This window comes from Vulpes lagopus, chromosome 6, assembly GCF_018345385.1.
Source record: "Vulpes lagopus strain Blue_001 chromosome 6, ASM1834538v1, whole genome shotgun sequence".
Lineage (NCBI taxonomy): Eukaryota > Metazoa > Chordata > Mammalia > Carnivora > Canidae > Vulpes > Vulpes lagopus.
Window position 1 is genome coordinate 78,846,570 of NC_054829.1, and position 15,035 is coordinate 78,861,604.

The following is a 15,035-nucleotide window of genomic DNA, read 5'->3' on the forward strand; positions in this document are numbered from 1 at the left end:
AGGAGGAGGGGCAAGACGGCGGAAGAGCAGGGTCCCCAAGTCACCTGTCCCCACCAAATTACCTAGATAACCTTGAGATCATCCTGAAAATCTACGAATTCGGGCTGAGATTTACATTTTTAAAAAAATTTATTTATTTATTTATGATAGAGAGAGAGAGAGGGAGAGAGGCAGAGACACAGGCAGAGGGAGAAGCAGGCTCCATGCCCCGGGAGCCTGATGTGGGACTTGATCCCGCGTCTCCAGGATCGCGCCCTGGGCCAAAGGCAGGCGCCAAACCGCTGCGCCACCCAGGGATCCCCCGGGCTGAGATTTAAAGAGAGAACAGCTGGAATGCTACAGTGAGAAGAGTTCGCGCTTCCATCAAGGTAGGAAGACGGGGAAAAAGAAATAAAGAAACAAAAGGCCTCCAAGGGGGAGGGGCCCCACGAGGAGCCGGGCTGAGGCCGGGGCGAGTGTACCCAGGACAGGAGAGACCCGTCCCGGAGGAGCAGGAGCTGCACCAACCTTCCCGGGCGGAAAGGGGCTTGCAGGGAGTTGGAGCAGGACCCAGGAGGGCGGGGATGCCCTCGGGCTCCCGGGGACACTAACAGGCACCTGCGCCCCGGGAGATGCGCCGAGCTCCCTAAGGGCTGCAGCGCGCACAGCGGGACCCGGAGCAGCTCGGAGGGGCTCGGGCGGCGGCTCTGCGCGGAGGGGGCTGCGGGGCGGGAGCGCGAATCCAACAGCGCAGGCCCCGGAGCACAGGGCGCCGGGACACAGCCCAGGATCCGGCCTCCCCCGGGACAGGCACAGGCCGGGAGGGCCCAGGACAGCGAGGACACTCCTGCCCCGAGCTGAGCAGATCAGCGGCCCCGCCCCGGAGCCTCCAGGCCCTGCAGAGTGAGAACCCTGGAGCTACTGCGGGAGCTGACTCCAGGGCTGCAGAGCTGGCCCCGCCACTGGGGCTGTTCCTCCTGGGGCCTCCCGGGGTAAACAACACCCACTGAGCCCTGCACCAGGCAGGGGCAGAGCAGCTCCCCCAAGTGCTAACACCTGAGAATCAGCACAGCAGGCCCCTCCCCCAGAAGACCAACTAGAAGGACAAGTTCCAGGGGAAGTCAAGGGACTTAAAGTATACAGAATCAGAAGATACATACCCCGTGTTTTCTTTTTTCTTTTTTTTTTGCTTTGTGATTTCTGTTTGCTTCCCCCACCCTTTATTTTCCTTTCTTCCTTTTTCTTCTTTTTTCTTTTTTTCTTCCTTTTTCCTTTTCCTTATTTTTTTTTCTCATTTTTTTTTCTCATTTCTTTCCTTCTTTCTCTCCTCTCTTTTTCTCCTTTTCCCAATACAACTTGGTTTTGGCCACTCTGCCCTGAGCAAAATGACTAGAAGGAAAACCTCACCTCAGAAGAAAGAATCAGAAACAGCCCTCTCTCCCACAGAGTTACAAAATCTGGATTACAATTCAATGTCAGAAAGCCAATTCAGAAGCACTATTAGAAAGCTACTGGTGGCTCTAGAAAAAAGCATAAAGGACTCAAGAGACTTCATGACTGCAGAATTTAGATCCAATCAGGCAGAAATTAAAAATCAATTGAATGAGATGCAATCCAAACTAGAAGTCCTAACGACGAGGGTTAATGAGGTGGAAGAACGAGTGAGTGACATAGAAGACAAGTTGATGGCAAAGAGGGAAACTGAGGAAAAAAGAGACAAACAATTAAAAGACCAAGAAGATAGATTAAGGGAAATAAATGACAGCCTGAGGAAGAAAAACCTACATTTAATTGGGGTTCCTGAGGGTGCCAAAAGGGACAGAGGGCCAGAATATGTATTTGAACAAATCCTAGCTGAAAACTTTCCTAATCTGGGAAGGGAAACAGGCATTCAGATCTAGGAAATAGATTTCCCCCCCCCCTAAAATCAATAAAAACCGTTCAACACCTGACATTTAATAGTTAAACTTGCAAATTCCAAAGATAAAGAGAAGATCCTTAAAGCAGCAAGAGACAAGAAGTCCCTGACTTTTATGGGGAGGAGTATTAGGGTAACAGCAGACCTCTCCACAGACACCTGGCAGGCCAGAAAGGGCTGGCAGGATATATTCAGGGTCCTAAATGAGAAGAACATGCAACCAAGAATACTTTATCCAGCAAGGCTCTCATTCAAAACGGAAGGAGAGATCAAGAGCTTCCAAGACAGGCAGGAACTGAAAAAATATGTGACCTCCAAACCAGCTCTGCAAGAAATTTTAAGGGGGACTCTTAAAATTCTCCTTTAAGAGGAAGTTCAGTGGAACAATCCACAAAAACAAGGACTGAATAGATATCATGATGACACTAAACTCTTACCTTTCAATAGTAACTCGAACGTGAACGGGCTTAATGACCCCATCAAAAGGCACCGGGTTTCAGACTGGAAAAAAAGCAGGACCCATCTATTTGCTGTCTACAAGAGACTCATTTTAGACAGAAGGACACCTACAGCCTGAAAATAAAAGGTTTGCGAACCATTTACCATTCAAATGGTCCTCAAAAGAAAGCAGGGGTAGCCATCCTTATGTCAGATAAACTAAACTTTACCCCGAAGACTGTAGTGAGAGATGAAGAGGGACACTATATCATACTTAAAGGATCTATCCAACAAGAGGACTTAACAATCCTCAATATATATGCCCCGAATGTGGAAGCTGCCAAATATTTAAACCAATTAATAACCAAAGTGAAGAAATACTTAGATAATAATACACTTATACTTGGTGACTTCAATCTAGCGCTTTCTATACTCGATAGGTCTTCTAAGCACAATTCCAAAGAAACGAGAGCTTTAAATGATACACTGGACCAGATGGATTTCACAGTATCTACAGAACTTTACATCCAAACTCAACTGAATACACATTCTTCTTAAGTGCACATGGAACTTTCTCCAGAATAGACCACATACTGGGTCACAAATCGGGTCTGAACCGATACCTAAAGATTGGGATCGTCCCCTGCATATTCTCAGACCGTAATGCCTTGAAATTAGAACTAAATCACAACAAGAAGTTTGGAAGGACCTCAAACACGTGGAGGTTAAGGACCATCCTGCTAAAAGATGAAACGGTCAACCAGGAAATTAAGGAAGAATTAAAAAGATCATGGAAACTAATGAGAATGAAGATACGACCCTTCAAAATCTTTGGGATGCAGCAAAAGCAGTCCTGAGGGGGAAATAGATCGCAATACAAGCATCCATTCAAAAACTGGAAAGAACTCAAATACAAAAGCTAACCTTACACGTAAAGGAGCTAGAGAAAAAACAGCAAATAGATCCTACACCCAGCAGAAGAAGAGAGTTAATTAAAATTTGAGCAGAACTCAATGAAATTGAGACCAGAACAACTGTGGAACAGATCAACAGAACCGGGAGTTGGTTCTTTGAAAGAATTAATAAGATAGATAAACCATTAGCCAGCCTTATTAAAAAGAAGGAGAGAAGACTCAATAAAATCATGAATGAGAAAGGAGAGATCACTACCAACACCAGGGAAATACAAACGATTTTAAAAACATATTATGAACAGCTATACGCCAATAAATTAGGCAATCTAGAAGAAATGGACGCATTCCTGGAAAGCCACAAACTACCAAAACTGGAGCAGGAAGAAATAGAAAACCTGAACAGGCCAATAACCAGAGAGGAAATTGAAGCCGTCAGCAAAAACCTCCCAAGACACAAAAGTCCAGGGCCCGATGGCTTCCCAGGGGAATTCTATCAAACGTTTAAAGAAGAAACCATACCTATTCTACTAAAGCTGTTTGGAAAGATAGAAAGAGATGGAGTACTTCCAAATTCGTTCTATGAGGTCAGCATCACCTTAATTCCAAAACCAGACAAAGACCCCACCAAAAAGGAGAATTACAGACCAATATCCCTGATGAACATGGATGCAAAAATTCTCAACAAGATACTAGCCAATAGGATCCAACAACACATTAAGAAAATTATTCACCATGACCAAGTAGGATTTATCCCCGGGACACAAGGCTGGTTGAACACTCATAAAACCATCAATGTGATTCATCATATCAGCAAGAGAAAAACCAAGAACCATATGATCCTCTCATTAGATGCAGAGAAAGCATTTGACAAAAAAAGCATCCATTCCTGATCAAAACTCTTCAGAATGTAGGGATAGAGGGAACATTCCTCGACATCTTAAAAGCCATCAGCAAATGGAAAAGCCCACAGCAAACATCATTCTCAATGGGGAAGCACTGGGAGCCTTTCCCCTAAGATCAGGAACAAGACAGGGATGTCCACTCTCACCACTGCTATTCAAGATAGTACTGGAAGTCCTCGCCTCAGCAATCAGACAACAAAAAGACATTAAAGGCATTCAAGTTGGCAAAGAAGAAGTCAAACTCTCCCTCTTCGCCAATGACATGATACTCTACATAGAAAACCCAAAAGCCTCCACCCCAAGATTGCTAGCACTCCTACAGAAATTTGGTAGCGTGGCAGGATACAAAATCAATGCCCAGAAATCAGTGGCATTTCTATACACTAACAATGAGACTGAAGAAAGAGAAATTAAGGAGTCAATCCCATTTACAATTGCACCCAAAAGCATAAGGTACCTAGGAATAAACCTAACCAAAGAGGTAAAGGATCTATACCCTAAAAACTGTAGAACACTTCTGAAAGAAATTGAGGACGACACAAAGAGATGGAAAAATATTCCATGCTCGTGAATTGGCAGAATTAATATTGTGAAAATGTCAATGTTACCCAGGGCTATTTACACGTTTAATGCAATTCCTATCAAAATACCATGGACTTTCTTCAGAGAGTTAGAACAAATTATTTTAAGATTTGTGTGGAATCAGAAAAGACCCCGAATAGCCAGGGGGATTTTAAAAAAGAAAACCATAGCTGGGGGCATCACAATGCCAGATTTCAGGTTGTACTACAAAGCTGTGATCATCAAGACAGTGTGGTACTGGCACAAAAACAGACATGGATCAATGGAACAGAATAGAGATCCCAGAAGTGGGCCCTGAACTTTATGGTCAACTAATATTGGGTAAAGGAGGAAAGACTATCCATTGGAAGAAGGACAGCCTCTTCAATAAATGGTGCTGGGAAAACTGGACATCCACATGCAGAAGAATGAAACTAGACCACTCCCTTGCACCATACACAAAGATAAACTCAAAATGGATGAGAGATCTAAATGTGAGACAAGATTCCATCAAAATCCTAGATGAGAACACAGGCAACACCCTTTTTGAACTCAGCCACAGTAACTTCTTGCAAGATACATCCACGAAGGCAAAAGAAACAAAAGCAAAAATGAACTATTGGGACTTCATCAAGATAAGAAGCTTTTGCACAGCAAAGGATACAGTCAACAAAACCAAAAGACAACCTACAGATGGGAGAAGATATTTGCAAATGACATATCAGATAAAGGGCTAGTTTCCAAGATCTATAAAGAACTTATTAAACTCAACACCAAAGAAACAAACAATCCAATCATGAAATGGGCAAAAGACATGCAGAGAAATCTCACAGAGGAAGACATGGACATGGCCAACATGCACATGAGAAAATGCTCTGCATCATTTGCCATCAGGGAAATACATATCAAAACCACAATGAGATACCACCTCACACCAGTGAGAATGGGGAAAATTAACAAGGCAGGAAACCCCAAATGTTGGAGAGGATGCGGAGAAAAGGGAACCCTCTTGCACTGTTGGTGGGAATGTGAACTGGTACAGCCACTCTGGAAAACTGTGTGGAGGTTCCTCAAAGAGTTAAAAATAGACCTGCCCTACGACCCAGCAATTGCACTGCTGGGGATTTACCCCAAAGATACAGATGCAATGAAACGGCGGGAAACCTGCACCCCGATGTTTCTAGCAGCAATGTCCACAGTAGCCAAACTGTGGAAGGAGCCTCGGTGTCCATCGAAAGGTGAATGGATAAAGAAGATGTGGTTTATGTATACAATGGAATATTCCTCAGCCATTAGAAACGACAAATACTCACCATGTGCTTCAACGTGGATGGAACTGGAGGGTATTATGCTGAGTGAAGTAAGTCATTCGGAGAAGGAGAAACATAATATGTTCTTATTCATTTGGGGAGTATAAATAATAGTGAAAGGGAATATAAGGGAAGGGAGAAGAAATGTGTTGGAAATATCAGAAAGGGAGACAGAACATAAAGACTCCTGACTCTGGGAAACGAACTAGGGGTGGTGGAAGGGGAGGAGGGCGGGGGGTGGGGGTGAATGGGTGACGGGCACTGAGGGGGTCACTTGACCAGATGAGCACTGGGTGTTATTCTGTATGCTGGTATATTGAACACCAATAAAAAATAAATTTATTATAAGAAAGAAATACATGATAATGTAGTCAAAACTCTAGATAAAAATTTTGAGGGACTGATGAATGATCGTGAATGATTTCTCTGAGGAAAAATGTGTGTTGAAGAATGTGGTAGATATGGATTGGTGGCAAACAGATGATGTTCCTCTCTTGGATTACTGTAATGTCTTAACTAATTACTTCCCACTAAGTGCATTCTTCAAACAAATAATATAAGCTGATTAATAATCAGAAAATGCTGGCAAATATAATATTTGCAGAAATATAACTAAATTATTCCCTTTCATTCTCAAAGCAGGCATTCTTCATGACCATTATTTACTTTGTTTATGTAGAAATCTGTTGATGAACACATTGTCTCTCTATTTAGAAAACTTAATGTCTGGTGGGATCTATGTCTAATTTCACATTAGTGAATCTATCAAACTTTAACTCTTAGGGATAGAAGTTTTATGAAAACTTAAAAATTTTCCTTAATTTATAGGCATAAAATTACATTGTTTTGTGGGTGGTTAAGAATGAATATATAGGATCCATGACTCTCGTAACTTAATCTCTGTTTCAAAGGATATTTAAGTAGGGTGTACATCAGAACTAACTGGGAGACTACTGTCCATTAATACTCCCCAGTTAATAACCAGTGTACATTATTATATACTTTAGAGAATGTATAAACAAGTCGAGTAATGTAAAGTATAGGGGACTTTTTAGCTGCGCACACACACGGTCTGACTGGAGCTTTCTGATTCAGACTTGGGGTCAGAACTTGGAAAACTGTTCAAGATAAATTCATTCTTTCTTTCTGTCTGTTACCAGCTCACCAGGCAATTTGATGCATAGCTGTGTTTGGGAAGCATGATTCTATGCGAATCTCTAGATAAATATCTCAAAACAAATGCTGTTTAAATGATTTATCTTGATCTCATACTACCTCCTTACTTGGATCTAACTTTTAGCATTTTTTTGAATTTTTAAAAAATTAAATAAAATTTGAGTAGTTGAAGTATTACTTTATTAGTGCTACTAATTTCTTAATGTTTACATTTAAAATTAATGCTAAGTGAACTTTAAAAAAAATTCCTTGCATTGTTAGAGCTTTTACTTCAAATACCTTTCCCAAATATCATCTTTTTCTTTCCTGGTAACAACCTTGTGAATCAGGTGATTTGATTTCCCCTACATTGTTTACATGGAAATCCAGATCTACAAGGTGAGAGTTTTGCAGTTTGTTGGAATTGCAGCAGGGGACATGGAGGCCCCAAATTGAATCCATACTGATTCTGGAGTGTCTTAGGAACTCTTTTTTTCCCTTATCATCTATCCCTAGTAGTTAACTTTTCCTTGACTAATTTGCATTGAGTCAGAGTGCAGGTGCCTTAGCATTGCTTAGTATGTTGCTTTGTACAGGCTATCAAACTGATAAAAGTGACACATCATTTTTTATTTTTTTATTTTTATTTTTGTGTTTTTAATCTTTTTTTAATTTTTTTATTTATTATTTATTTATGATAGTCACACACGGAGAGAGAGAGAGAGGCAGAGACACAGGCAGAGGGAGAAGCAGGCTCCATGCACCAGGAGCCCGACATGGGATTCGATCCCGGGTCTCCAGGATCGCGCCCTGGGCCAAAGGCAGGCGCCAAACCGCTGCGCCCCCCAGGGATCCCCATCATTTTTTATTTTAAACTACATTAGGGGGATCCCTGGGTGGCGCAGCGGTTTGGCGCCTGCCTTTGGCCCAGGGCGCGATCCTGGAGACCCGGGATCGAATCCCACATCAGGCTCCCAGTGCATGGAGCCTGCTTCTCCCTCCGCCTGTGTCTCTGCCTCTCTCTCTCTCTCTCTGACTATCATAAAAAAAAAAAAAAAAAAAAAAAAATTTTAAACTACATTAGGCAACATAATATCCTTTACCAGGATGAGCTTTAAAAACTTCAGGTGGAAGTCTGGATGTGATAGAAGTTAATTGTTCTTTAGAATACCTAGCAATGTGTTTCAGATTTGCTTTCTCAGATACAATTGACAGACTCTCCAGAAAACTGTGGCATAAATAATGAAGACATTTATATCATTTAAGAAGGAGGTGGTTCCAGTGTTGTCTAATTCAGTGGACTTATTATGTCAGTGTTCTGGGTCATTTTTGATCTGATCCTTTTGGTCCATCATGGCCACAGATAGCTGCGATAGGTCTAAACATCATATATAACAAAATCCAAAAGCCAAAAAAAAAAAAAAAAAAAAAAAAATCCAAAAGCCAGAGGAAGAGCATGGCCTTCTTCACAAGTCTTTCTGTTTTTCTAGGTGGACAGTCTTCCTACATTCCCCAGCCAATTTTCCCTTATGTCCCAAAGCAAAATCGATTATATATCTGGTTCTAAATCAGATACTGACAAGAGGAAATGAAATTCCCATTATCACCTTATAACATTGTTGGTTCATTCCCTGGAACTGGAGGGGGACCCACCCCTCTGATCCTGTTGATGCTTCAAATAACATCAGTGTTTTGTTATCACAGAGAGGGGGAGGCTAGTGGGTAAGCAGTCACTAGTAAGTATGTGCCAAACTATAGTAATAAAATTATGTGGTGAAATTTTCCATGTATTATGTAAGAAGTATTGCTGTGCAAAATGAAATTTTAGCATTTTCACCTTTAAAGGGAAGCTTACTCATTTCAGAAGTGTGTTATTCTCTATGTGCTGCTTTATGATTGGTGTAGGAAGCCAGTATTTTGGCCTTTAACCTAAAAAAGTAGTTGCTTACTATTATATTTGTGTGCAGCCAGTTTATTTCCTGCTGAGATTAAGCTCCTCAGTGATATTACACGATTTTGATAGTAGTTTCTGATTCTTTTTAATTAATTGGTACTTGTTCTTCTAGGTGGATTCTCCACCGTTTTCCTTGTGCGGACACATGGTGGAATCCGGCATGCGTTGAAACGAATGTATGTCAATAACATGCCAGACCTCAACATTTGTAAAAGGGAAATTACAATTATGGTAAGTGAAAGAGTAATTCCATTTGAAATTTGGTGTATTTTCTTTTGATTTTGCACTATAATATTAACCAGCCTTTAAGTAAGCTGCTTGTTGGTTTATGCACGTTTAGAAAACCTTTGAAGTGCATTCTTTATAGTCCTATATAGGGCTAAATATAGCTAACACCTTCTGCTTTTTCCTGTCTTCCTTATTATAGTTCAGCAGGTACACTGCTCTGCCTACCTCCTCCCCCTTAAAAATACATTTTAATTATGGAATATCTTGAGAATAGAAGAATTACAGAATTATGTAATAAATACTAGTTTATGTACTACCCAACTTAAGCATTAAAATCTTACAGATATAGTTGAAGCCTTCTGTATATTCCTTCCTAGCCGTATCCCTATGCTGTTCTCATCCAAAAATGTACGAGAATTGCAGTTTTTCCACATTCATGTAAGTGCTTGTTAGTATCATTCCTATTTATCCACCAAAGAGGGAGATTTCCTATTTTATATCAATATCTTAATCAACATGTATTTTGATCCCTTTTGTTCAATGATAGGCACATTTATACATCATGACATGTCAGATTGTGCTTTTACTCTTCCTATTCCCTAGTTAGACTAGAGTTGATTAGGCTTTGAGACTTGCTTTTTAAAAGCTTTTAATTTTTAGAAAGGCTATCAGTTAAAAGGGTGAAGAGATTTACCCCACGATAGTAGGGGTTCTTACAGTGAGTTCTCTAACTTGAGTCTAGGTATGATACTATTGTACCATAATTCTTCCTTTTAATAGAATTTGTGTAATTTTGATACATAAAATATAGTCATCATCAGTAGCAGCAACACTCAAATTCTGTGCTTTTGAACAAGATAATTTAGGGAGATTAGCTCTTTAGAGCAGTGGTCTTCCAACTTTTTTGTTGCCCATTTACCATTATATTTATGTATTTGTGAATTACTCACATGTTCTGCTGCCTAATTACATAGTTAAAACTAGGTTTATTAATGATACTAGATGTAAATTTATTTTAAAAAGTATTATTGATAATTGTTTTTTAATTTCCAGACTGAATTGATTAGATTATTATTTTTAACCTTATATGGCAATGATTGTCTTACACCAGGAACAAAAGTGTAGGATTTGCCATTTTTTCCTTATTTCTTTATGCTTATATTATTAGTATTATCTATAACTTATGGTTTCTTAATAGAAGTTTTTTTAACTACTTGTTCATTTTGTAGGTTATTTAGTTAAAGTATATACATTCATAAGTTCACTTAACTAGGTACACATAAATTATAATATGTTGCAGGCAAAACAAACAAATGAGACTAATTTTTAGTTCATAAATACTAGAGCTTAATTAAAAAAATTTTTTTTTAGATGAAAGTTCTGATATTCTTGAGTCCCAAAGGACTATCTTGCACACTTTTGGAGACTGTTGGTTTTGAGTGAACCATCTCTTTCTTCCTGATTGAATTTAAAAATTAGTGTTCATTGAATATTTGCCTATTAGAAAATAGCAGCCACATGTAAGTTTTTATTGAAACCTTGTAGAAATCTTTTTGAAATATGTCAGATTCTATACTTTTTCGAAATTCTTTAAATATATTAATTTAGACTTCAAACCATTGCCAATATTAAGAGCTTTAAAATGTATGTTTTTCTATCTATCTATATCTATCTATCTATCTATCTATCTATCTATCTATCTATCTAATTTTTTTTTTTTTCCAGAAAGAACTATCTGGTCACAAAAACATTGTGAGTTATTTGGACTGTGCTGTTAATTCAGTTAGTGATAATGTATGGGAAGTGCTTATCTTAATGGAATATTGTCGAGGTAAATATTTTTCTGTATTTGTTTTATACTGAAAAAAATTGCCCTTAAAATGTTTTAGTACGTGTCTTGGTTTCTTCTAGGGCAGCTGTCACCTGATTCTAGACACTTATTGTAATCTCAGCTTTAATTATCTAATTAAGGAATGCTGTTAAGAAATATTTAAAATCTAAAAAAATATATATTCAAAATCTAGTTATCCTTGCTGCAGTGATGATGGGAGTATGTAAATGACAATTAAAAAAACGCTGTTGGTTTAAAACAGGAAATCCAAACAGGTGAAGAGCAGTTACATAATCATTCTCCCTAAATGTTTAATGTCCAACAAAGAAGAGTGTATTGTGTCAATATTAGTTTTGTAAGATTTTTTTCCAGCACTTAACCATGTTAATTTAGATGCATTTTGATTTGTAATACTTATAAACTTTCAAAGTCTTTGGGGTTCTTTTGTAAGACTGTATCTGGCAGTTTGGGTTCTAGGGGGCCTTGGTTTGTATTTAGATTCTCTGAGGACAATTGTGATTTTTAATTATGATATTAGGAACACTTGCCATTTCCTGAATGATGGTGGAGGTGGATGTTGGTGGTGGTGGTGGAAAAAATATAGTCTCATTTACTCTAGTTTTGTAAGGAGGGAAGGACAGGGGAAATGAAGTAAATCAGTATTATAATATCTCTTATTATATAGTGGTAACTTATTTCCAAATATAATATTAAAAAACAGATGTTTTCCTGATGGCTTTTTATCTCATACTGTAAAATATTGTGATCTCTTTAAGGAGAAGATACTGATGTTCTTTACTCTTCTGAGCTCTAGCATTTGTAGTGCTAAATCTTAGCTGGATAGAGTAGCCTGCCGTTGGTTACTTGTAAAGATAGACCTTGGCTATTTTTTGTAAAAGTAATTGAATCTGGCATAATCATAGGAGTTTAATTAATAGTCATCCAGAAGACATTTTAAAAGGGGAACCAAATGAACTTCAGTTTTTAGGGGACAATTTTTTAATTTTCATTTTTTAAAGATTAGTTTATTTTAGAGAGACAGAGAGACAGAGACAGTGAGAGTGGGGAGGGGGGAAGGGCAGAAGGAGAGGGAGAATCACAGACTCTCCACTGAGCACAGAGCCTGACTGATCGTGGCTCAATCTCAGGAGATCATGATCCTGAGATCATGACCTGACCCAAATCAGAAGTCAGACGCTTGATCAACTGAGCCACCCGGGTGCACCAGGGGACAAATTTTATTTTAAAGTAAAGGAGTATGATCTGAGCTATTATTTTGAGGAAGTCATTCTTTTGCTTTTTAAAAAATTAAAAAAAAAATTTTATCTAGTTTGAATTAGTAAGCTGACTCACGTGAAATTTTTATATTTATCAAAGTAATTCACATATGTTTTAAAAATTCAAATAGTTCTGTTAAGCTGTGTCTAAATCATTATCCTCTTACCCCATCCCTCAGAGGCATTTGCTTTAAAAATTCTTGAGATATTTCTTCTCATATTTAATTTCATATTTCTACACTTCATTATGTAGAAGAGAATTTGCAGTTTTAATGAGATCTTAGAGTATGAAAAAAAAGGAACATAGAAAATCAGAGAAGTGTGTGATTCTGGGCATGGGGAGGCTCTTAAATGAAAGTTTGCTAGTGCTCTTTCTGTTTTTTATGTTTTAGATAGGATCTCCAAATAAAAGTGAGGATTTTACTGTCAGAGTAGTATGTTCTTAGTTTTTAGATTAAATTAATAATCTGTGTTTAATTATTTTGTTTGCCATTTAACTCTGATATGTAGTAGTCTGTAATTATGTTTTCTTTCTTGTACTTTAAAATTTTTTTCTTGGAGTTAATAATTACCCCATTTTTTATTTGCCTAATTTCCTTCATATATGTTAGTGGTTTAGACCCATATTCCCCAATGCAAGTGTAAATCTTTATGCAGTATGCTTAAACATTTAAATATTGTGCTTTATTTTTTCTTCCATAGAAACATCCTTTTGGGAGACTTTAGTTCTGTTTAATTTTGAATGGCATTTAGCTGTCATTCTGGGAATTCCCTTTGCCATCTTCCTATCTTGGACTCCCTGCTGCTCATGCTTCCCTCCTTGTTTTTAACTACCTCCTCTGAATAGAGTACATTTTTCAGTAGCTTTCTGATAATGGATTATGGAAGGAAACATATTTGAAACCTAGCATATATGAAATATTTCTATTCTACATTTATGTTTTAATTTTTAGTTTGGATGACCAAAGTGTTATAAGTTAGAAATAATTTTGATGTAGAATTCTGAAGGTGTTATTCCATTTTTTTTTCTAGTGTTTGTTATTATTGAGAAATCTGACGCATCATTTAGTTTTAGTTTTTTAGGTGGCCCCTTTTTTTCCATGGACACTTAGAATCTTTCCTTATCTCTAGCATTCTAAAATCTCAGATATAGGTACCTTGGTTATAGGTCATTTTTGCTCTCTTTATTTTTGGACAGTTTTTTTCTCTCCTTAATTTTCTCTTTTTAACAATTTTACTTATGTTGGGAGCATTTCTTAAATGTATCTTTTTAGCTCCTCTATAGACTTTTGTATTTCTGCTGTGTTATTCGTAATTTCCAGGAACCCTTTGTTCTCTTAATGTTGTTCTTTGTTAAAATGCACCTTGAGGGATCCCTGAGTCGCTCAACGGTTTGGCACCTGCCTTTGGCTCAGAGCGTGATCCTCATCAGACTCCCTGCATGGAGCCTGCTTCTCCCTCTGCCTGTGTCTCTGCCTCTCTTTCTCTCTGTGTCTCTCATGAATAAATAAATAAAAAATCTTTAAAAAATGCACCTTGCTCTTGTGTTAGATGCAAGTCTTTTGTTGTCAATAGTGATTATAGTTTTTAAAAAATCTTCTTCTGTTCCTTGTGTTTTTATTTTCTGAATTTTTTGCCGTTTGCTTTTATGCCTTCTTTTCTATGTTAGAAGTTTTCTTCAAATGTTTCACCAGCTAATAAGTTTACTGCATGTGGTGTAGATTAGAATGTACCCTCTAAGTGGGCAGTTATATCCTAGAGAAGGAATCCAGAGGATCTGAGTAGAACATGCTCAATAGCATAAAACAACAGTCATTTATTATTACTTGTGTATCAGTGGTTCATCCATTATAGACTGAGCTTGGTGGAATGACACTGTTCTTTTTGGCTGGGCTTGTTCACCTGCCAGTGGTTTTGCTGGGGTTAGTTGGAGTGGCTCTGTTTCATGTGTTTCTCATCCTTTTCCCTGGCACTGTAAAGCTGTCCTGGGGATATTTATCTCATAAAGATAGTAGCAATACAATTATACCTTATTTGATTTCTGAATCTGATTTTTTTTTTGTTTGTTTGTTTCTCATTAGAATAACCTTAACTTTAATTTTTAGGGGACTTTGGTTTTGAATAATGACATTTTATTTGTTTCTACATTTGAAATGCAGCTCAAATACAGCTTTTAGCTTTCTTTGGGGACTTGGATTTTGTGATTCAAGACCTCAGAATGGAATAAAGAGGATTAACGTTTAAAATTTATACTACTTTTAGAACATTGAAAGTTTGGAAGAGAAACTTAACATTGAATTCAAGGTTATGATTTCTTTAGCTGGGAAATGATATTTCAAGAATGTGAATGAGCACTAATAAAACACTTTTCATTCTGTTTAGTTTTTGGTTAAAACAAGTTCCTTGTCTAACATACAAAAGGATGGAGGAAGTTGCTACCTGGTCAGGTGCCTCACTCTTGAGATACTCTGAATAAATTGCCACCAAATATACTTGAGCATTCTGAAAATGGGGATTGATAATTAAAATTTGATATTTTTTCCTGCTTTAAAAATTTAAAATGAAACA

General features: G+C 38.1%; 1 protein-coding gene across 3 annotated transcripts in view; it reads left to right on the forward strand.

The window, feature by feature from the left end:
* Nucleotides 1-15,035, forward strand: part of BMP2K (BMP2 inducible kinase) — a 116,109-nt gene that overhangs the window by 39,380 nt on the left and 61,694 nt on the right. For 2 of the 3 annotated variants that reach the window (XM_041759935.1, XM_041759937.1), the window contains exons 2-3: nt 9,244-9,362; nt 11,085-11,190. In XM_041759935.1, the coding sequence (XP_041615869.1) occupies nt 9,244-9,362; nt 11,085-11,190 (225 nt within the window). Of the gene's footprint in view, nt 1-9,243; nt 9,363-9,736; nt 9,798-11,084; nt 11,191-15,035 lie in introns of all 3 variants that reach the window. The other variant, XM_041759938.1, reaches the window with a different exon arrangement.